Source organism: Pezoporus occidentalis, unplaced genomic scaffold, assembly GCF_034315485.1.
Source record: "Pezoporus occidentalis ecotype Australia unplaced genomic scaffold, CSIRO_AGI_Poc_V1 ctg307, whole genome shotgun sequence".
In the NCBI taxonomy this organism is placed as follows: domain Eukaryota; kingdom Metazoa; phylum Chordata; class Aves; order Psittaciformes; family Psittacidae; genus Pezoporus; species Pezoporus occidentalis.
This window is the reverse complement of record NW_026915019.1, coordinates 313,467-338,085: the sequence shown is the minus strand read 5'-3', so window position 1 is coordinate 338,085 and position 24,619 is coordinate 313,467. Positions and strand designations below refer to the sequence as shown.

The following is a 24,619-nucleotide window of genomic DNA, read 5'->3' as shown; positions in this document are numbered from 1 at the left end:
GAATACCATTTAATGCAGCTTATTTGCACTTCATCATATTTGTTCTTTTGAAGCCAGCTTGCATATGCTGCAGTACATGAGGCAAAAGTGCCCTTAATCTCCCTGCTTGGGAAGACAAGTCCCAGCGAGTTACCACCAGCCTGGCAGAAATCCCCATGAATACTCGTTACACCAATCACAAATTGCTTTTTGTCTAGAACCTCCCATTATTAAGAAGAGTAAAAGATACAAGTTTTAGGTATGCAAGGTTTGGTTCTTAGACCTTCACACCACTAGATCCAAACCTAAACCTGAACCAAGTCAGTTTCATGTCTATCAATCAGGCAAATTGTGCTGAAATGAGTGGAACTGACTGCACCAGCTGCAGTCCTAGTGGCTGATGATCTTCTAGGAATATGCAAAGACTTGCTCATGCGCATTTTTGACTCCCTCAACCCTAAAAAAGAAGCTTCTGCTAACAGAAAGATAGTTACTAGATGTACATTCACAGTCATGAAAGTCTTGTGGTTGATTCACCAGTATCTCAGAGGTGATTCACAGAGCATTCTGGGTTCAGCAGCTGGTTTGTCCTCAAAGACCTTCACCCCGACCTTCCCAACACACCACACTCAAAGGCTTCCTGTACGTGTGTCAGAGGAGGGGAGGAAGTTACCCTTAAATGCACAGACACCACTCAACATCTCCTTATCATCAAACAGGTTCTACAGCATCCATCCCCCTCTTGTTAGAGAGCAGCTTCCCTGGCATGCAAAATCACCACAGTGACCTAAACCACAAAAGCTCTCCATTGCATGAACAGTAGGAAAGGCCCAAGACCGAACACAGCTCCAGGCTCTAAACCCAGCACACTAAATTCTGGTTTTCAGTTACAATGTGTGTGTATGTCTTAGTCGAGATTTATAGCACAGCATAATTCTGTACAGAGTTATTCTAATTCTACACCGAGTTTTGCTGGTTTAAATTAATTTGGAGATTTTTTTCCTCTTCTCAAATCCTATGGATTACATTTTTAAACTGCTGATCCTCATTATTTTGGAAGCTAATCTAATATCTAATCTAATCCAAAAGGAGGTGCTGAGGTTTGGCATCTCACTGCACACCCCTGCAGGCAAATGGGGCAAAGCTTCAACCACAGAAAGGCATTAGGAGCAGAAGATGCTCTAGAAAAAATTATCAGTGCAAGCACATGAACTAACCACAAATCAAGGCCTGAAGGCCAAACACACTCTATATGCTGGCTGTCTCTCCTGGAGGGGAATGTTGTGTGCTAAAAGGAGCTGAAATGGGGTTTGGAGATGATGGGTAGAAGTTGTTTTGAATGCTTTGCAATAGCAAAAAGGATTGAATTCTCTCAGTTAGAAATGATGGTGGCTGATGGGACGTAAAGAAATGCCATAAAGATTGTTTGTAAGCCTAAGGAATCATTTTTAAATTATTCCAGGAATACAAAGGTGAGTGTAAAAAATACAAGGATTTCTACATTCACCAAGTCATTATTAATAGTAAACCTACTTATAATCTGTCCTTAGGATATTGTTTTTAATTTCTGGCAAACCTTATGATCCCCACCACACTGAGATGTATCTATGAAAGTTTGACACTTACATGCTTAAGAATAGGCCACACATTGCAAGGGATTATACATCCCCTTCACATTCCTTTCATGCTTTTATTTCAGATTTCCTCTAAGATAGGAAAAAACAGAAAATGTTTAAGCTTGAGCAATTCTAGCACTGAATGCTGGTATATTAACTGACTTTCAATGCACAGTGTGAACTGTGCTCTTCTGTAACATGCATTTCCATAGAATCTGATCATGTAGCTCCAGACTCTTTATCTTTAAATATGGTATTTTGCCATTGATTTTAGAGCCAGAAATGTACATATAGGCAAAAAAAAAAAAAACAAACAAAAAACACAAAAAACCAAACAAAACCAAACAAACACCTTGCTAAGCCCATGAGACACTCCATGATAAAGCAGTTCTGTAGGTGTCTGCTCTTTTGCAGCTGCTATATGAACACCGGCATTGCCACATGAGTTAAGGAACAGACACGGCTAGAAGGTCTGTTTTCTTTCAAAGAGCCATTGGGTGTTTAAAACACGTTTTTGCACAGCATGTTTATCCTTTAACCAGGCTTCCTTCACAACTGTGTTGCAGGAGAAGCCAGGATTTATTACGCATGTATCAAGTTTACATTATTTCCCTACTGTTTCTCAACTATTTCCAAATTCTTGGAATTATCCTAGAAAACTACTGTGAAAAAGATCAAAGGGACATCTTGAAAAGAGAGAACTGTACCCAACAGCAGACAAAATGACCATATTTATATTTTTACCATGGTCTCTTAGATACTCCTAAAGAGTCAATAAAAGCCTGTGTCATTCCAAAACAAACAGTACAGCACTTTGGAAGATACTCACTATGTTCATGAGGGTGAGGAGATAGTTTTGAACGTGTTCTTTGCCATGGAATCGGATGACAGAGTCATCCACGCCAAGCAGCACCTCGATGTTGTAGTCATCATCACCCGCATGCCTGCGTCGCCTCAGGGTGCTATTTAGCTGCTGCTCCACTCTGCTGGATAAGGAACTCAGCTCTCCAGGGACACCCAGAAGAGACTCTGCAAGAAAATGACAGGCTGAGAGCTGGGCTTGTGCAGCCTGGAGAAGAGAAGGCTCCTCGGAGACCCCACAACAGTCTTCCAATACCTGAAGGACTTAACAAGAAACCTGAAGAGAGGCTTTAGACAAGGGCCTGTAGGGACAGGACAAGGGGGAAGGGCTTTAAACTGACAGAGGGGAGATTGAGATGAGATCTAAGGAAGAAGTTCTTCCCTGTGAGGGTGGTGAGGCCCTGGCACAGGTTGCCCAGAGAAGCTCTGGCTGCTCCATCCCTGGCAGTGCTCGAGGCCAGGTTGGATAGGGGTAACCTGTTCTAGTGGAAGGTGTTCTAGTGGCAAGGGGTTGAAACTGGATGAGCCTTAAGGTCCCTTTCAACTCAAACCAGTCTGGGATTCTATGAAATGTTAAGACATTAATGTCCATTCTGATTCTGTTTCAGAAACATCTTCACCTGTGTTTCAGAAACATCCTCACCTGTAGAGTCATCATTTCCTTGGATAAAATAAATCAAGAACTCTAAAGAGATTATTCTGGTGGTGCAGGAGGAAGGGAAATCACCAGATACCCAGTGAAAAAACTAATTCAACTATGTGGTTCTATAATATATCACACACTTGTGATTTCAAGCATAAAATTCATCCCTAAGGAGATCTAGGCCAAATACTTCCCCTCCTAACCCAGAATTACCCCCGCTGCTTTTCTTGCCTCAAATCAGGCCTTTAAATACACTTCCCTGTCAATGTCACAGAATACTGGGTGGGTTCTTGAAGACACTGGTCAAGGGGTAGGTTTCAGATGAACCATTCTGAACTGGCTTTTAAGGGGTATGTTCAACAGCCTATAGCTGTAATCACTCAGAAGCTGTTTTTTCCACTTAGTACAGCAAAGCAAAACATCACCATGGACTTTTGAAGGCAAAAAAAGTCACAGCTGTTACTTAGTTCTTCCTAAACCTAAGCCAGCACACCAACAGGCAATAAGGAATTAACAGATGCCTGTTTGGACATATTATAGTGTCCTCACTGGGAACCGGTGTGTTCTTGTGTCTGGCTCCACGACAGGCAAGGAGCATCCTCATTCCCCCACTCTTCCATTTAGAAGAAAGAGATGATACAACACTTAAATACACATTTCTTCCTGCTCCATGAACCTGGCAAAACCCCCCTGCATCCCATGGATAGAAAGGAGTGTATGGTTCTGCCTTCCACTTGTGTTGACTTGTACTGAAAGGGAGCATTTCCCCAAATGAGAGCAGAGCTTTTGAGCCCTTTTCCTCTATGCTGGAGCTGATGAAAGCCAAGGTTGTTGCAAGTACACACAGACTGGCCCTTCACATGCTTCCAGCCAAGACTTCCAGTAAAGTGGATGTAAGTTTTGCTTGTGGAAGGACAGCAGGACCAGGCCAATGTTGCAAAACATGCTGGATGGCCACACCACTGGGAACATCAAGCTCTGAGCCTTCCACCTCGTGAAATGTAATTTACGTATTTCTTTCCACAGAAATCCCAAACCTCCCCTGACTGGACTTGGTGGTGAAAACTCAACTGCTTCACCCGGCCTGGCAGGCAGTGTATTCCACGAGAGGTACCAGGACTCCTGAGGATATTCATAGAACCACAGACTGGTTCTTCTGTCTTCTATTGGAAGAGACCTTAAAGCTCATCCAGTTCCAACCCCCTGCCACGGGCAGGGACACCTTTCACTACACCAGGTTGCTCCAAGCCCTGTCCAACCTGTCCTTAAACACTGCCAGGGATGGGGCAGCCACAGCTTCTCTGGGCAACCTGTGCCAGGGCCTCACCACCCTCACAGGGAAGAACTCCCTAATGTCTAATCTCAATCTCCCCTCTGTCTGTTTAAAGTCCTCTTGTTCTGTCCCTTCAGGCCCTTGTCAAAAGGCCCTGTCCAGTTTTCCTCTTGGCCCCACTCAAGCTACAGCTTGTTGGTAAGGACCCAGCAAGCCTCATACCTCACTGGGAAGTGAAACAGTGGGATCTTCTCCCTAAATTCACCTACTAAACTGCTGTGCCCCATCCAAACAATCCAGGGTAGTAAAAGTGCTCTATCTGTTCTCCATAACCTAGCACTTAAGGGGGTCAAACAATCAGAACCAAGCCTCGGTTACATGTACTAATGACAGCTCCTTTGGAAAATGCTGCAATCTGCACCCATCACCAAGCACTTAACAGGACATAAGGGCAAAGAGATGACAGCGTGACACAGGAGAAAATAGACCAAAATGACAAGATGCAATGTTCCCATAGCCCAGTCATTAAACCACTTTCCTCGTGCTGTTGCTCATGATTCAGCTGAGTGTTGGGGCATTAGTGGAAATTTTAGAAGAGCTCACAGAGTCAATGAGTCTTTTCATAGCATTAAAGTCCATTCCAAATGCTTTGACCAACTTCAAGTTATTTATCATAATGGATCACAATTAATTCTGGCTGATTCCTAAGAGTCTGTTCTGTGTTTGCTGGCTTCTGCTGAGGCACATGGAAGGGAGAGTAGCAGATAACTTTAGTGAACAGCACAGAAAGCCTCCTCAGATGTGTTCTGTTCAGGAGATGGCATTATTATTCTTATAAATGCAAAATGCACAAATCAGAACATCCCAGGCAGGTGGACACAAACACTTTAGATATTTTACCTAATCCACTCTACAGAAAGCTGTCCAAGTTTGCATCTGGACTGTGAATCACAGTGCTCCAAGTAAGACTAATTACAAAGCCAACCCCAATGTTTACTATGGAATTGTAGTGAAAAGTATCCTCTATCTCCTTTCCGTACTGAGACCTTCCCAGGTTTGGAAGGGAAAGACATCTGCAGTGCTAGGAAATGGGCTTTACCTATTGATACTGCCACACACTATTGGATCTCATGTCACAAACCCCAGCTAAGCCTCTGGAGGTCATTAGACAACGGTTACAAAATGCACAGGCTGGGACTTCCGCTGGGCACGATTACAAGTTTTGCATTGAACAGAGTGTAAAGAAAATTGGCATTCGAAGGAAAATGCACAATAATCTTTGCGTGTTAAACCATGGCTTAGGAAACCCTCAGGTACTTGAAGGTGGCACAACTCTACTGAACATCTGCAACTATTTACATCCATGGGTGGTTTCAGCACTAAGATGAACAGCTGACAGGTAGGCAATGCTGCAGATGTGTTACCTGAATGCCACAGGAGTGCCTTTGGACACCCCCTTACCTTCATGTTGGAGCTGCTGTCACCACATGGTGGAGAAATCCATCTTTCCTGATAAAACTCTTCTCTACAGTACAGAATAAGCAATTCAGACACAAGGAAAAGTTCAAGGAACAACCCCCTTGCTATGAGTGGGGAGAGATCACAGCAATGCTTACTGAAGGGAATTATTTAAATGAATCATCTGAAAACAAAAGTTCTTTGCAAGTTAATCTATCCGGTAGTGCTGAGTGTCTAAAACAGCCAAGAGGTGACTGTTACCAAAAAGCAATATTCTCTGTTACACACAGAGGAAACCAGTCTGCCTGTCTGGGGATTTGTGCTAGACAGACTAATCCTTCCTAATCCCATTCTGGAATTAGCTGTTTCGTTATCTCCTCTTTTTTCTTGTTTTGCTGCTTACCTGCATCTTTCACACCATGGTCTCACCTGTCAGAGAAAGATTTGTCTTTCCTCAAGTGAATCAGTCCTGCAAACATTTGGGTAGGAAGGGAGAGCACAGAGTGATGTATGCACATGTTCAGGGAGGTATTTCTTTTCTCACACATTCCTTTTTTTTCAGAAGGAAATCTCCCCCACATCCTTTGTCACTGTGTTTTGCTGAAAACCACGGCTGCTCCTCTAGAGACCTAGAACCACACTGCTGGAATCAGATGGTAACTTTCTGTTCAGCAGATATATCTGTGAACCCTTCTACAGGCCAGGAACATTTGCCTCCCTTCTAAATCCTTTTTCAGAAACAACTTTTAACATAAACACCTACATCAAAAATTGGGCATGACTGTATCCCTGCTATATGCTTTCCTGTATTAAAAGAGGCCAAAAAGATATTCTGGGTTACAGCACGTATCTTTCCTAGAGTGTAATTTTAAAAGAATGACTCTCTGCCTCTTCCCCTACTCTTACATAAAGCTGGGATCTGCTCAAGTCTAATTTCATGAGTTGTCATTGAGCAAACCTAAGAATACCTAAAGAGAACCCTAAGCATGGAAGATTCTTACAATCTGATTTTATATTGTAAAATATATGGGCTGAATTTTGTGATACACTGCCACTGATACCAGCAGTATAAGTACACTGCACTGATACCTCTATCTATCCATCTACCTATCTATCTATCTACCTATCTATATCTGTCTCTGTATCTCTACCTATCTCTGTACCTAACTCTGTTTGTCTATCCCTGTATCTATCTATCTCTGTATCTCTATGTATATACGTTCCTCATATATGCTTACTTGTTTAAGGAATAACAGGGTCTATCTTCAGAATCAGATGGCTACAGCCCTGACTGCTTCCCTCATGTCTAAGAAAACCCAGCAAATAAGAGAACACACAACCTCTGAGATGTACATCCGAGTACCAGCAGAGATTAGTGCAGTGTCAGTATAAACCTGCCCACAGTCATGGTGCTCATTCCCATAAAGCTCATCCAATTCCAACCCCTGCCATGGGCAGGGACATCTTCCACTAGAGCAGGTTGCTCCAAGCCCCGTCCAACCTGGCCTTCATGTATCATTAAATCAATCTGAAAATAATTTTTATTCCACAAAGGAGCACACTTAGAGAGTCTTTGGATCCATAATTTCAACAGTGCATTGTAAAAGGTCAGGGCAATTCAGAAAGGGGGAGAAAGTACCTTGAAAGCCCACCACATTTTGAAAACACAGGTGGCATTCATAACTTATTTGCTAACTCAGAACTTTCTGGAAGAAGAAATGCTGGATAGCTTGAGCTGTCTGCAGTTTTCAGCAGCTTCCCTGAGATCCATAAAGCTTCAGAAGATTTGGCATCTGAGCCAGCTGTCAGCTATGTGGGGAAAGAGGAGTGGAGGGCACTGGCAGGAGACCTGTGGTCAGGTCTCTGCAGTCCAAAGTGACCAAGAGACAGTCACCTAATGCAGACTAGTCCCAAGAAACATCATATGCATGCACCTCTGGGCACAAAGGAACAGAGAGCTCTTCCCAGTAAGCTTCGGACAGCAACCAGAAGTCATAATTATCATGTGGCTTAGAGGCAGATTATTTCCTCATCTCAAACCTTGACACCAGATGTATTAGCAGGAAGCATCATAAGCCAGCCTAGAAATTCCCACACCATGAGAAGCAGAAGCACACCCATCTCACATCTGGCTTCTGACCATGGCTAATTGTGAAGTCGAAGCACTGCATGGACAGCAGAGGAACAGTCCCCAAAAACTATCAGTAAATACATGGATAACTAGAGCAAAAAATAGAACCCGAAGGCATGCAGTCACATTTTACAAGACCCTGCATATATAAACACATTTAACACCACAGAACTTATATCAGAAGTTTGTCTTTCTTAGCTCCAGAAAAATCCCTTATGATTATCTGACATTTAAAATGGACCACACCATCTGCTTTGTCACTCTTGGACATGTGTCACAAATGACCCCCTTAAAATACATTTCTCATTAGAGAAGAAAGGTCCTGCTAACCTCCAGTTCACCACCTGCTAGTCCTCTATAATAGAAAAGGAAAACTGGTTTCTAATATGCAGTATTCAACACTGTCAGCAATCAGCTCATATCTTCCTTGCTAACCATCCTTTACTTAGATCTTTGTACCCAGGATTTTAGCCACCATCTCCTTAATAGACGAAGAATTCCTCAGGTCCATTCAGATAAGTATTTCTCATTATTTAGCATAATTAGTTAATTTGTTGTAAGGAATCAAACTGCCAAGGATGTCTACCACTACTGTCTATAATGGCAGCTTTTTTCCCTCTCCAGTATGGACAGACCAGGGGACATGAGAGGACAGGATGGACAGGGTGCTGGAACAACTAATCTAGGTCATGCTTTGCCTAGAAAGATCGGACCAGGTGATCCTTAAGGTCCCTTCCAGTTGGGATTCTATGAGGACTTTCTGAACAGATGGCAATCTCCTTGAAGGACTGACAGCTGGCTATTGATCGTTTGATGCTACCTGCATTAGTCAGACATTTATTCTGTTTTATTCCAGTTCTGAAGGGTTGACCTCCCTTGTAAACCTTCTAAGCTAACCTGATAATGGATCCATGAAGAGATGAGGGGTAGCCATGTCAGGACTGACCACCACTGCTACTTTAGCCCTCCCACTGGTCTCAGAGTCTGTACTGGCAGTGGAAGCTCTAAACCTCTGGAATAACAGAAGCCATCAACAAGGGGAAATTTTCCTAATAAAATCAGGAAACTGATTTTTTAAGTAGGTAAACTACAGGAGGCATGGGAAAGAGGAAAAGCCAAGATCAGGAGAACAGTTTCTTAATCATAAAAGCTTAACAATACTCTTCTTGGAATAGACTTTCTTAACTATATTCCCTTATGTATCATTTCCTCTCATCAAAGCTGCTCTTCCGTGTTCTGCTTTGTTGGACACCTAACTACTACTTAGTTAATTTTACTCAGATCAAGGGAGAGATCTGTCTACATACAGCTGCTTAGTTTTAAATGCAGGGAAAGGAATTTGTTTCTACACACATGGAATGTGTTACTGCCAGAGTAAGTCTGTAACAGGAGCACAGCATGGCTGGTGCTCACCCATACTCCCAGCCACAGACATTACCTTTAATGTCTACTGTCAACAGCAATTACTCTTTGATCATGGCAAGATCTTTATCTGCCTTAAGCCTCTCAAAGTCTGCCAAGCCTACTACACAGTCAGGATGGAGTACCAAGACAGAACCAGCTCCATTTGATACAGGATTATTTGGAGCAAGGGAGCATGCCCTACTGAAAGTAGAGCAGTAGTAGATAGACAGCTGATTCTCCTTAGCTCTTGTGGATGAAAGGTGTGGAGCTTGGTAACTACCTAGGGCTTCTACATGCCACCAATGTGAAATTTAAAAGTGCATTTCAACTACACACCTTAAAATCTGTGCTTTGGAGCAGCTCTGCAAATGACACAGAAATCTGATCCATGCAAGGAGAAAGCTCTCATCTGCTCAGGAAAGAGTTCTTGCCCTTCTCCAGGACAGCTCCTGTATTCTCCTACCCATGGAGAAGCAGAAGGAACGTTCCCCTTCACTGAGTACCTTCAGCCGATGGGCTCTGTGTTACCAACACAGCCCAAGCCAGAACTACTGTCCAGCTGGAGAGGGGAGCTACAAATGCCAGAGCTGAAGCAGCTAAGATTTTCCATTAATGTAATTATGAACAGTGCAAACACATCATAAAAATCCAAGGAAAAAATGTCAGTTCTGAAGAGGTGGGGCATGGCAACTTGATATTTGAAAAATGTTGAGGTACAACAATATTTTGATGGCAACATACTGGAAAACCCAAAAAGGCCTTTTAAGGATTTTCTGCTGTAAAAGGAAATAGACATGAATACACTTCTCGCTGCCTTGCACTCTATTTCTTTCTAGCTCCCATACATTCACATCTGTCCACAGAAGAGGTATAACAGAAGTAATAAATGGGCCTGTTTTGCCTCTAAACTGAATACAAGCAGGTATAAAAGGCAAAATTACTATTTAGCACCTTAAGTGTCTCTTCTTATAGGTTACAGACACAGGGATGGGTTTGTTGGTTTTTAATGTGTCCAGGTATCGGCTGTGACTGACCTGGTTGCACAGATGTGACTCTCATCTTCCTTTCATACAGAACAGCTCTGGTAGATCAGGACATACACATCAGGCACTGGTCACAGTATTATTACTGTATTATTAGAAAACAGATTTTGTTTCAGAAGAAATATTTAAAGCTGCCATTTTAACACAATTGTACCTACAGAAATGAATGGGGTAGATAATGTCATGTCTGTAAGAACAGCCTACAATAGGTACCCAGCAGCTGCAGGAGCAATCACATCCCAGTTTAGATCAGGAAAAAGTACTCTGATTGACCAGTCTTTTTTTCCCTTTCATCACACTTGAGGTTTCGACTTACTTTTTGTGTTAGTAAAATTAATGAAAAGAATCCAGTTTCATTTCTAAGGGAAAATAAGAAAGAGAAAAATCATCCAAGCTGAGCTGGTAGAGCCAAAAGGATAAAACAGTTAACCTGAACACTGAGAAAGATGTTCCCACAGAGTATGCTCATATGGACAAGAAGAGGATTAAGCAAGCACCATGGCTTGGCTAATGTTAAAACAGAACTTGACCACTGATCAGCATCACCTTAGTGCTCATAGATAAAGATGGTGCTTCACTCAAGACATCATGGATGAGAAACAGTCCTTTGAAGAGCAATATATAGAGAAGTGCTTCACTGAGCACTGACAAAATTAAAGCATTGGAGCATTACCGCTACAGATAAAACCTGCTAGTTACACCAAGTCATTAATTCATTAAAAGACAAGAGAAAGACTTAACATCCACTTGGCATAAGCTACAAAATGTTGACATGGAAAGAGCATTAAAGGGTTTCATTAAACATCTGTGTTGTCCAATCTGCGTTGTTTCTTCTGTGCTCTGCAATTCATTCTATGAATGATTTTGAGACACACCACCTGGTACACAGTGATTTTCATCTCCAAATGCTCAATGCGCCACTGCTTTCCCAACCCCACCCCAGAGAGTATTTTTCCAGGGGAGGTTTCACGGAGCAGCACTCACTCTGTGACTCCATGTGTGCTTCCCTCACATGGCCACCAGCACCGACTAAAGCTGAGGCTGCAAACAGAATGGGCAGACTCAGCTGTTGGATGGCTTATGAAGAGATAAGTATTTAAAGGAGAGAGAAGAATGGAATTCATAGTATTCAGTCACATAAAAGGAATAACTGAGTGTGTAAAGCTGGAAAAAAAATGTGTAAAGATATTCATACAAAGGAAAGAAGTTTAAACACCCTTCAAATGATGCCACGAGTCACAAATCGGGGGTTGTTGGACAATGGGTCATTTCCTTCCACTATCTTACCACCAGTTACTCATGAATGTAGCTGAAAGCATAACTGTCCTTCATTGTTCTCTTGTCACTAAGTGGATTCCAACCATCTGACATGACAAAGTCCCACAGCTGCTTTCTGGAAACTGGCCTTTGGAGGAGCCCATGCACCTGCAGCAATTCCAACCCTAGTCTGAGGCAGGGCTCCTCCATTGATAACAACCTCATGCTGCTGAAGGACGTAGGGCTGTGAGCTCTCTGTGTGTACCCCAATGGATGGCAAGTAAGGACAACTCTGGCAAAGCTCTCCTGGCAGTGGAAAAATAGGTTTAGCCTGGAATATGGCAATTCCTACCTCAACATCCCCAGCTAAGACTGATTTGGGCAATCTGTGAGACTGTGGAGCTCATCTAAAGCCCAGTGGCTTCCCTGCAAAGACTACTGGTGGGATTGGGTCAAGGCAGTGCACATGGACTGTGTGTGTGAAGATACTGAGTGATGCATTCCAACATCCAAACCATCAACATCTCATCCTGTAGGAAACACTGCACATTGTTACCAAAGCTGGCTTTCTTCAAGAGCACCATCTTATGTACTGCACACACATCAGATTACATTTAGGTATTAAGCTGTATAAAGCTGAATTTTTGAAGACTGCTTCGTTTGGCTGCCAACCCTGCCTCAAGCCGAAATGCTTCATTTTTGAACTTGTGCACAAGAAACTGCTGGAATAATGAAGATGGAATAACTCTTTTTGGAAAACCAACTAACCAACCAACCCCTCGCAAACTTCAAGATTAAAAATATATTCCAGATAGCCCTTCCAGGTTGATAATTCTGATTCTTTGTTACAAAATACTACTCCATGTCCCAACACAGATTTTTTGTGAAATCATATCAAGTCAGTTAAAGCCTCTCCTGTGCCCCAGTTATAGAATCATGGAATCATAGAATAGGTAATGTTGGAAAGGACCTTAAGATCATCTAGTTCCAATCCCCCTCCCATATGCAGGGACACCTCTCATTAAACCATGTCACCCAAGGCTCTGTCCAACCTGGCCTTGAACACTGCCAGGGATATGGCAGCCACAGCTTCCCTGGGCAACCCATTCCAGTGCCTCACCACCCTTACAGTAAAGAACTTCTTCCTTATATCCAAACTGAGCTTCCCCTGTTTCAGTTTTAACCTGTTACCCCTTGTCCTGTCACTACAGTCCCTAATGAAGAGTCCCTCCCCAGCATCCCTACAGGCCCCCTTCAGATACCAGAAGGCTGCTATGAGGTCTCCACGCAGCCTTCTCTTCTCCAGGCTTAACAGCCCCAACTTCCTCAGCCTGTCTTCATAGGGGAGGTGCTCCAGTCCCCTGATCATCCTCGTGGCCCTTCTCTGGACTTGTTCCAACAGTTCCATGTCCTTCTTATGTTGAGGACACCAGAACTGCACACAATACTCTTAAGTGAGGTCTCAAGAGAGCAGAGTAGAGGAGCAGGATCACCTCCTTCGACCTGCTGGTCACGCTCCTCTTGATGCAGCCCAGGATACGGTTGGCTTTCTGGGCTGCAAGCGCACACTGAAGCCAGCTCATGTTCATTTTCTCATTGACCAACACACCCAAGTCTTTCTCCACAGGGCTGATCTGAACCTCTTCTCAGTTGTACATTTTCTGTATGAGAGAACTTTGAAATGGGAAAGGAGCAGTCCTGAGTGAAACCCAGTTCTCAAATCTCACATTCCTTATGGAGCAGAACCTCTCCCACTCACAGTTCTGGCTATAATAATATAGAATATGACCCACATGTGACATACAAAACCCAAACAGTTTGACATGACCTACATACTGATGTCACAGTATTTTCAGTGAAAAACCAAGCAAATAAGCACCTTTTGAGTTTCAATTTTGCCTGTCACACCACAAAGCTGGTTTGCAAAGAGGAGAGAATCCCACATTAGCTTTCCTGTTTCCCCTCAGGGAGGGGAAAAAATGTCTCCTGCAAGACCCCAAACATTGCACCCTCACTAATGGCCACAGAAGCTATTTCATGCTGGATTCATTACCCTTCAATACTTTCTTTTTTCATATAGACTCTTATACAAAGCTGCACTTTTTTTTTTTCCATCTCATCAAAATCCCACTACTGAGCCAACCTCAACTGTACCTCGCACAGATGTGTTATGAATATAATTCACAGTGTTTCCACACAGGATATTTTCATCATTCCTCTCTCCTTCTCCCCATTCCAACCCTCTCCAAAATAGCATAGTAATAAATTCTCACATTCCAACCTCCATCTCTTTATGCCCTGAAGGATGGTGCCATCAATGTGTGCTTGAAAAAGCAACAATTTGAATACAACATTTGAATGTTATTGATAGAACCTCACCGTAACGTGTGAATACCCCACATGCCATTTATTTGTGTCTCTCTCTATGAAGCTGCTCTGTGAAGCCAAGGATCTGACTGCTGGAGGAGTGTTGGCAACTTTATCTGGCAACCAGGGTCCCATTCTTGCACCTCTCTCCATTTCCTGTACGATGGGCTTTAATAAACCCTCCTCCTCCTGGTTCATTAAAAAGTCTGGTGGAAAGCTAACAGAGACAGCTAACTATAATAGTAACTATAGTAGTAGTAATAATTAATAATAATAATGGGTCTGACTATAAAAGAGAGAGTCCTTCTCAAAAGGCAGATGTAAATGCTAGAGAGAAAGCAGCTGTAGGGTCTCTCCTCATACATACAACATTGCTGACAGACACAGAAGGAGAAAAAAAGCTTTTAAATTTAAGCCCAGGTATATTCTCTTTTGGGAGTTTTCCTGGGAAGGTTAAACCCATTTTTATCCTCAAGTAACTTCTAACTAATACTGATGAACGGCAAAACTTCTGAATTCTCAGACTGCTGCACGTTAACATAGATACAAGCAAAGGACTCTTTAACCATACACACTAAATGTGTGTATTTGGGAAGATGAGTACTGCTAAAGCTCAGTGAACTGAGATTCTGACCTATTTTTCTTTTCTGACTGAAAAGTCACTTTAAAAAGTGTGAGTACTTGATCTTAAAAAATACATACCTTGAGTGAGTAAGGCAGAGAATGAGCTGAACAGGTCCATATGGTATTTCTGCTCTTTGTTTTTGAAAGACTCAATATAATTTCAGTACTGTCATCCAAAAATAAAGACTCCAGTTTGGATTCAGTTACTAACATATAGGCGAGCTTATCCCCACTCTGGTTTCAGATTTGATTGTGTGGTTGCACTGGTGACATCCCCAAAGGAGGATGGGACTGTGAGTATCGTCAGAGTAACAACCAAAGCTAGGAGAAAATCTGTTTAAAACAATGAGCAGCCAGAAGAATAGAAGTGGCAGGACAGCAAATAATACCAATTTTTAAAAATGTATCCAAGTGTTAGTCACAGATAATGAGCCTCTCCTTCTTCCACATGGAATTTTAGCCATTTTTCAAAATTCCACTGGCAGAAATATAAAGGAAAAGCTCCAACTCCATCACTGAACACTGTTGAACTCAGGCTCCTGCTTTTTTTCCATGAATGCACCGTAAGTCAGCATTCCAAGACCAACAAATGTCTCCAAACCTGGGCTATTTCCGAACAGTTCATGTACCACGATATGCTCCAAGATAATGACAAAAATGTGTACAAAGCCATTCTCCTTGAACACCACACAGAAAGGGGAGGGGGTGCTGACAAAACACACTGATCTGCACAAACAACCTCCTGGGTTTAAACAAGGCAGACAACAACTAGAGCAAAAAGATCATTTATAACAAAAAAAAAAAAAAAATCATGTTTCTCAACTGAAAAAAACAACTCAGCTCCTGGTTATGCCAGTTGAACTTCAGTGTTGTCACTAGTGAGACAAAGCATCTGCTTGGAACTTCATAGAAGGTGCTGAGGGCAGCTTATGATGTCCCAAGTAACTGAAAGGTGTCATAGAGGCTCCTGCTGCCCAACTCTACTATTCCAAGGAAAAGCACCTGAGGGAACAACCTGCCCAGCAGAAGAGCTCGCTCTCCTTCCTGGAACCTGGCTTCCCCTGCTGTGGAAACAACTGCTGCCTCAGTTTCCTTCAAATTGGATCCAGAATTCCATCTTTCCCACCTGTTCATTTAGAATCATAGAATCATAGAATAATTAGGGTTGGAAAGGACCTTAAGATCATCTAGTTCCAACCCCCCTGCCATGGGCAGGGACACCTCACACTAAATCATATCACCCAAGGCCTCGTCCAACCTGGCCTTGAACTCTGCCAGGGATGGAGCATTCACAACCTCCCTGGGCAACCCATTCCAGTGCCTCACTGGCACATACATTTACTTTATGTATGTACTGGTGTGGAGATATGTTTTTATCAACTAATTTGAAATGCTTGTGCTTAAATAGCTAGAAAAAATTTATTTCAGTGCCACAATAAATGTGTTTCTAAAGTCATTCCACACTGCTTCTACAGTCAGAACACAGTCTGCTCAGACTGTGATACGAAGGAAATGATTTAATGTGGACAAAAACGGGAAAAATATAATGGCATGGTACCTGACAGAGCATTTGAATAAGTGTCATGGTTTAAGCCCAGTCGGTAACTCAGAACCATGCAGCCACTTGCTTACTCTTTCCCTTCCTCCCCACCCCCGCTGCAGGAGGGATGGGGAGGAGAACGGAAAGAATGTAAATCCCACACGTTGAGATAAGAACAGTCCAGTAACTAAGGTATAATAGAAAACTACTACTGCTACCACTAATAATAATGATGATAAGCAAAATAACAAGGGAATAGAATATAAAACTAAAAGGGGAAAAGGAAAAGAAAATAATAAACACAAGTGATGCACAATACAATTGCTCACCACCTGCTGACCGATACCCAGCCTGACCAAAGCAGCAGCCTCAGCCTTCTGGATAACTCCCCCCAGCTTATATACTGCGCATGATGTGCTGTGGTATGGAATACCCCTCTGGCTAGTTTGGGTCAGATGTCCTGTCTCTGCTTCCTCCCGGCTTCCTGTGCCCCTCCTCACCGGCAGAGCATGAGAGACTGAAAGTCCTTGATGAGAGTAAACATTAATTAGAAACAACTAAAACCAGCGTTATCAGCCTTGCTATCAGGCTAAAGTCAAAACCACAGCACTGCACCAGCTAGTAAGAAAGAGAAAAATGGCTGTTACAGCTGAACCCAAGACGAAACAAGAAAACACACAAGGATTTAAACATCATGGGTCTGTAAACATGATGTAAAAATCTTGGCTTTGCTTCATGTTGAATGTTACTGGGTTTAAGTTCAAGGTAGACCCAGTTGAGTGGTTTTGAGACCATGAGGCAAGCTCTGGGTAAAGGAAGATTTGCTGACAGCATTACCATCATTCAAGGTGTCGTATGACACCACAGGAAACACAGAGTTAAATAGAAGCATTCTGTTCAAACGGAAATGGATTTCCATTTTGAAATTCTCCTCTATGAGCCTTCAGAAAAAACTTAATTTTCAGTCTAATTGCTTACTGATCTTCCCTCTTCGGGGAAAATCCCAACCCAAACATTATTAGTGCATCCAACAAACTCAGGAATAACCTTCAAGCAATTAAATATTTGTACAAATCAATAGGTCATGGTTAATAAAGGAAGGAAATAACACTGAAATGAAGTGAAAGCTAACATCAAGCAGCAGTTTTAAATCCTATAGGTACAGACGACAAATTACCTGATGGAGACCCTGCAGCTTTTCTCCATCATTCCCCCCCCCCCCCCCCCCCCCCCCCCCAAATGCCACAGTTTTATTCTTTACACAGGAACAAACATTAAGGCATCCTAAATACATGGTATAAAAAGCCTGGTCAAGAAACAGGTACTTGGTTTTAGTGCCTACTGAATTTCTGTCACTATCAGCAATGGTAAACCAGCCTGGAAATTGAAAGGTAATGCATCTGCTCACTGCAGTTCTGCTAAGAAGTTCCTAAGAACGATGCAGATGTTTCCAAATAGAAAGTGGATGAGATTCCCAGATGTCCTATTTTTCCAAGCAGCCTGACAAACTTCAGATGTAAAAAATTAAATATGAATGATGAATCTGTCTCGCCAGCAGAAATAAAAAGCCCGTTGGACAAAAGAGCAAACGAAGCAGATCTGCGAGGTCAGAGCTTTGGCAGCCTCAGGCCAATTAACTTAATGAATGATCAGCCACCAAAACAGGGGTGGCATGATGTGACCTGAACTGCTGGTCACTCGAATACCAGACTCTTTTAATTGATTTATCCCATCTTGTGTTCCCTATTAAAGAGCACCCAGTAACTAAAGGAAGATTTCTTTTTTTTTCTGGGCATCAGCAACTTGGAAGCTTTTGAAGTGCTAGAAGTAATGAAAACACATTGTTACTTATTCTTGGCTTGGAAAACTCTGCAAACTGATTAAGAAAAAGGACTTGAAATAAATCAAGCATCAACCTCATGAAAGCAAATTGAGAAATACCATGAAAATGCCAAAGCAGAGACTCAAATGCATCTGTTTGCAAATTCACTTGTGATTTGTGATTAAAACCCCCATCTAGTTGGCTGCAGAAGAATGTGGGCAGAACCCAGTAATGTGGTAGTGCAGTTTCAAGGGCTGCTAGGGCAAACTATTTATAAGAGTTATCAAAATTAATGACACAGTTCCTGGACACTCACTATGTGTTGGTGAAAAAATAAATGACGTTTTAAATTATTTTGTGAACTGTATTTCTGTTGCTATCGCAGATCTATAAAAGAAATCCACGGCTTTCAGTGGAAATCAACAAAATATGATATTATTCACAGAATCTGTGATGATATTAATTATGTTTTCTTCATAAGCCACAGAACATAATGAGTTACCGTTTCATTGTAGGATATTTTTCAGGGATTTTCAAAACAGCTTTTACCAAAGATCAAATTACAGCAACAGATATACTTGGAATTACTCTCTGTCTAGAAGAATCAGCTGTGTTTTCCAGAAATACGGCAAACTGAGCTTTGGTAATAGTAAAAGATGTATAAACCAAGTAACCTATCAAGAGAAAACAACACATGAGAATGAAACAGCATTAGGAAAATTAACAAGCAAACTCTTATCTGACACTTGGAATTTGAAGCAGCGCTGCTCCCTTGCAGGAGGGCTCTACAGCCAAAAACACAAGAAGCAAAAGACACTGATTTCTAGCTGGACTCAGGAAATCCAAGACCTAAGTGTCAATGAGAACAAAAGCATCAAGTTGTAGACACATTCTGTATTAGAAGAAAGGTAACGCAGATGTGATGTGAGAGAGGTACTTACCTTCGGTTTCCAACTGTTTCAGTTGTGAAAATCAGTTACTCATGTTCTCCATAAAATGAAATTGTCACCTTCACAATTTTTTTTTCAACAATACAAAAATCTTTCCTTATCGGACAAAATAATTTCTTAACTTAAATTTCGAAAACACTTTTAATAAAGTTCTGACTATGTTGCTTATTCAAGATTCTTGTGTCAGCTGGCTTCTCTGGAACTGCTTCTTGCCTTACTCCTGCCCAGCTTTCCAAGGTAGTTCCCTTTGTATTCAAGCACTGCCATAGATGCCCCAGGCACCCTGTCACTGAGCTGTATCCAGTAGTTGGAAGCTCTAGGCAGTAGAGCAAATACTGTATCCATCCCTGAATGAGGGAGCCTGGGAATCTGATTACCTGTTAGTGTTATGGAAAATAGTGAAGGATCAGAAACTATTCAGCTATCTAGTTGGAACTAGATGAGCTTTAAGCTCCCTTCCAACCCAAACCATTCTATGATGCTCTAATGACTCTAAAGGAATACTAGAGATAAAGGCAGGCTTTCCTGCTGCTGGAAAGGTTTGTTGGTTGGGTTTTGGTTCTGCACAAGCTGCTTTCAGAGTATTCTCACCATCTTCTCTTGGCGTCCTCTCTCATCATCTCAGAAAACCTTTCTTATCCTGGCCAAGCTGCTGGGAGAGCTCCAGGGTCCAAGCTGAGCTCTGGAGGCTTCTCATCACTCATAAAGCTCATTCCTGCTTGGTCCATGGTGGCAAACAGGAATGCTAGACTGCAGAAATCTGCATCCTAAAAATCATAGGTTTTCAGTATCTGCCTTGCGTGGATCTTCTCAGGCATGGGCACACTGCTCCACAGCATATTAGAAGTATGCTCAAGAAGAGGCTGAGCCTAAGGGAATAGAGTATATGTACTCAACTGGTAAACAATTACAACATCAACCTTCACATGAAAGGGAGAGGAAACACTCAAAAACTTCAGGCCCAGAGGATTAATGAGATGCTCCAGGGCAGGAAACAGCCACAAACCTGTCACTGACTGTCACACCGCTCTTCAACCTTTGTAAGTCATTAATGGAGCTACTACTACCTGTTACCTTAACATCACTAACATTTACTGTTGAGAAGAGAGAAGCACAACTATAATTCCTCCAGGAACATGAGCGCTTCCTAATGTTTTCTCCTGCCATCAAGGCCACAAGCAATCAGACTGTACTGGTGTCTCCGATGGGGGGGGTGGGGGGGTGGGGGGGGTGAGTTATCGGTCGGTTGGTGCTGAGGTGTTGTATTCTCTTCCCTTGTTATTTCCTTTATCATTGTTATTATTGGTGGTAGCAGCAGTGGTTTGTGTTATACCTTAGTTACTAAACTGTACTTAACCTGGGGGAGTTGCATTCTTTTTGATTCTCCTCTCCGTCCCTCCGGGAGTAGGGGGAGGGAAAGAAGGGGGGGGGAGGGGGTGGGGGTGAGTGAACAAGCTGTCTGGCTGGGTTTAAACCATGACAACAGGGCTGTGCCCAGTTGTAACCCTTTTCAGGTTCACCACTCAGTGATCCTCAGTCTACCTGCAGCCTTCACAAAGACATAAGAAGAGCATCTGCTGCCTGCCAGGACAAGAGCAACAAACACCCCAAAGCTTTATGCGGGAAAAATCTCCAATTCCCTTCTGTTCCTGCTGCAAATAGAAAGTTACTTAAAATGCCAGAACCCATCCATGTTTAGCTATAGCTGACTAGATCCCAAATAGAAACAATACTACCAGAGCTCCCGAGTCCATTCCATACTCTTACTCCCATCACTCCCTGTCCCCCCCAGAGGCATAAGCTCATGAATCCAACTTGATCCAGGCGCCTAGGATAGGATATCTAGGTCCACAGTTAGGTATCCCATACAGAAATATGGGAGAAGGAGGAATATCTTACATTTTCTACCACCTGATGGACAGAATCTTTTGTATTAACAAAAGCAAGGAGAGCTTTTACCTACATGTGAGTTTTGAACCTCAACTCCTCCTGAACCCCAGACAGTCATTTTTCCCTGACATACAGAAAGGCAGAGAAGAAATTGAAGGCCAGAAAACTGTCTGCCAATTCTACCTTCATTAGTCTATTGAGTCATTTAGGTACTCCATCCTGGTCTGGGATAAACCTGCTCTCTGACATGCATGTCACTAACTTTTCCAGTGCAGCAGCCTGCTTATTATCTGGGCGGAGTGTTGATACTCTGGAGGACACACCAGAGAGGCACCCAAGCCTGTGCTTGTATTCCAGGGAATGCTTAACAAAAGTTACTGCCAGTTGTAAGGCAAAGGGAGATGCACAAACAACAAGCTTTCCTTGGCTACCCCTGAAGGTAGGAGCCAGCTAAGCTCTTCATCACCTGCTGGGTTTTCTCCCCAAACCATGCAGTGTTTGACAGAGCTTGATTCAAGTTTCACCATGGTCAGGCTCTCCCCGTCCCTGCAGGAGAGGCCACCTTCCCTCAGATAGTAACTCGTTCTTTTCCAACTCAAACTGCAGACTCAGATTTGCGTATCTTAATAACCTCCAGAATCCCAACTAGCCTGATGACATTATCCCACATTGTTACAATACGCAAAAGAATTATTAGGAAAACTGTTTTGGCAAAAAAAAAACCACTGTTTTCAGAGCAAACAGCTGGTCATGCTGTTACTCCGTGGTGTTTTACTACTGCATTTTGGAAGGATTTATGCACTTCTGTAACCTACAAATGCTCCACTGGGAGCAAAGTTAATGGCAAGGATGATGTTCTCACGTTAGTCATTTCCTTACACATTCCCACCAGTTGCCCAACACTGTCATCCCATGTGAGACAAGCAAGATAAGCTTATTCTTATCATCTACTCAGTGGTTTAGTGGGACAAATGGAAGCAGGCAGACAAATAGAGCTCTAGGGGACATCTCGGGGCAATACCTGCAGTACGGCAGGACACAGAATCAATTTTCCTTTTTCTCTATCACAAACGAGGGATGACTATGTCATATCCAGACATTTTCAAAGATATAAACTGAATTAAGTTGCCTAGTTCCTTCTTGGTTTGGATTTTATAACCTATTTCTGCACTTCTAAAAGTCTTCTCAAAATACACAGAGCAACAAAGCTGTTAAGACCTGATTTCACAATGGGGAATTAGGCCAAACCCACACAAAATTCAGGAGAAGAAAACACAGCAACAGTATGAAAATGAACATTTGCTATGATGGCACAAACTGCTGCACTTTAATTCATTTTCCCATCAAAGACAGAGGTTATGAAAGTCAACTGTCAGAAGAAAAGGGTCCTTTCTTCCAGTGACAGAGTCTTTTGGTGCTTTCACGGTATTACACTTATTTTCTATGATGCGCACGTAAAACACACTCACAAGCGCCAGCCCCCACAAAATGTGGGAAGATTCATTTCCTCATATTCCTGACCTCTCATTTGCATAAATTGATAAGACAGCTCTTCTGCTTCCAATTAGAGTGTGATCTCAGACAGAGTCCATCTGGGTGCATACTATGTTTTATGGCCCATGGCAACTGAGTATAAGGAGGCAGATGCTGGACGGAGCTCAGGAAAGGAATCCTTCCTGCACACTGGGTACCATGCCCCTGGTCTTTCTGCTCCCATCCCTTCTTTACCCAGCCCACTGCAAAGCCTTTTTAAACACCTCGCATGCACATCTGTTTACCTGTATGAACGTTACCCTTCCCTTCGAAGCTTATCCTCACCTCCCACCTCAAACAGTGGGAATGGAACTGGCAAATGGGAATGAAGATGCTCTGAGGGCTGGAGCAGCACTGCTCTGGAGACAGGCTGAGAGAGCTGGGCTTGTTCATCCTGGATAAGAGAAGGCTTTAGGGAGACCTTAGAGGCGCTTCCAGTGCCTAAAGGGGCTACAAGAAACCTGGAGAAGGGCTTTGGACAAGGGCCTGTAGGAACAGAACAAGGGAGAATGGCTTTAACCTCACAGAGGGGAGACTGAGATAAGTTCTTAGGAGGAACCTCTTCCCCGTGAGGACGGTGAGGCCCTGGCACAGGTTGCCCAGAGAAGCTGTGGCTGCCCCATCCCTGGCAGTGTTCAAGGGCAGGTTGGACAGGGCTTGAAGCAACCTGGTCTAGTGGGAGGTGTCCCTGCCTGTGGCAGGGGTTTGGAACTGGATGAGCTTTAAGGTCCCTTCCAACTCAAAACAGTCTGTGATTCTATAAAATCTTGCCAAGAGTTCTTTCATTTTATGTTTCACTGACACAACTAATCTCATTTTGGGAATCAGGCAGCTCTAAAAAAGGATCATCTCCAGTTAGTTACTCAGAGCTTTCACACAGTACAATACCAGGTCTGGCCACTGCTGTGCTGGGGAGAAGACACAGAGTGCTCCTAGTATTTACCATTACAAAGTACCATGTGCAGGGTTTAACATCTTATAATTGGAGGCAATAGTGATGCTCCTCTCTGATATGACACTGGGGTTGTCCATTATGCTGAAGACATGAAGAAGGGCACAAAGAGTGCTCCTTACTTTGGCATGTCTTCACTTCTAAGGAGCTTTATGAATATCATCTGTAAAATGAAACAGGGTCCCTTCAGCTGTTTATAGAGCATTTAAAGAGCTCTGCTATCCGTTATTACCACTGTTTGTTGAAAGTTTTCCTCTTCCCATGCAATCTGGGGGCATAAGGAGTTTTTCCTGAGACACTGTATAAGCCTTGGATAGGCTGCAAGTTGCATGTACTGACCTTTCTCCATCTTTTTCATTTTCCCTTCATACAGATTTCTGTGTGTTTTACTACTCTGGCTTTGGGTGCCTGCATCTGGAATCAAGCCTTTACCCTCAGTTTTATTTAAGAACAATTTTCCTTTGTTATTGCCAAGAATTGAAGATGACTTAAGCAGATGGATGTCCCTCCTCCCAGCATCGGGAGGTGAGCACAACCTCCCCGACACAGAGAGAGCACATAAGTCACCTTCTAGTGCTTTTTGATCCATTCTTGCTCAAGTTTCTTTCTTTCTTAAAAGTAATTTACAAGCTTTTCCTCAGCTATGAAGTCTGGGTTTTCTTTACTCATACACAGAGCAAACAGGATACATGCTGTACAGCAGAGACTGTGGATCTTATATTAATTTTACAAATTACAATTTTCTGGCTACAATGAAAACACTCTTTGCCCAAGCACTGCATCACTCTGAACCTTACTTTCTTTATCACTGCAGTGGGTCTGAAGAGGTGCACTTTGTAAATATAATTTCTTGGCTGTACCTTGAATTTTGTTAGTTACATCTTACTAACCCTAATTTCTATTCCTAGCTTTGCCAAAGACCTGTTTGATTGCAGCAGGCTATGGTTGATTACACATTCAGCCCTGTTGTCTAACATGTCATGGAAGTGCTTGTTGTGTATTAACTCAACCTTTCATGTAGGGCAATTATTAAACCAAGTGTGAAAAGTCAAGGTTGGATGCTGAATCTGCCAGGAAACACTCAGCTACCTCATTGCCTACTGAATTTCTGGACACAAGTGATCACTACTGTTCAAAAAGGTTTTACTGAATAAGAGGTATTGGACACTAGTTGGAACAAGGGAAATTCCAATTAGGAGGGGAAAAATATAATGAGAGAAATCAAGTGCTGGAACACAGGTGCAGAAAGACTGTGGGATCTCCATGCTTGGAAACA

At 42.7% G+C, this 24,619-nt stretch overlaps 1 protein-coding gene across 4 annotated transcripts in view; it reads right to left on the bottom strand.

Moving 5' to 3' along the window:
• ADAMTS3 (ADAM metallopeptidase with thrombospondin type 1 motif 3) overlaps positions 1-24,619 on the bottom strand; it is a 103,333-nt gene that overhangs the window by 39,145 nt on the left and 39,569 nt on the right. For all 4 annotated transcript variants that reach the window (XM_062627783.1, XM_062627782.1, XM_062627780.1 and 1 more), the window contains exon 5: positions 2,425-2,624. In XM_062627783.1, the coding sequence (XP_062483767.1) occupies positions 2,425-2,624 (200 nt within the window). The remainder of the gene's footprint in view (positions 1-2,424; positions 2,625-24,619) is intronic.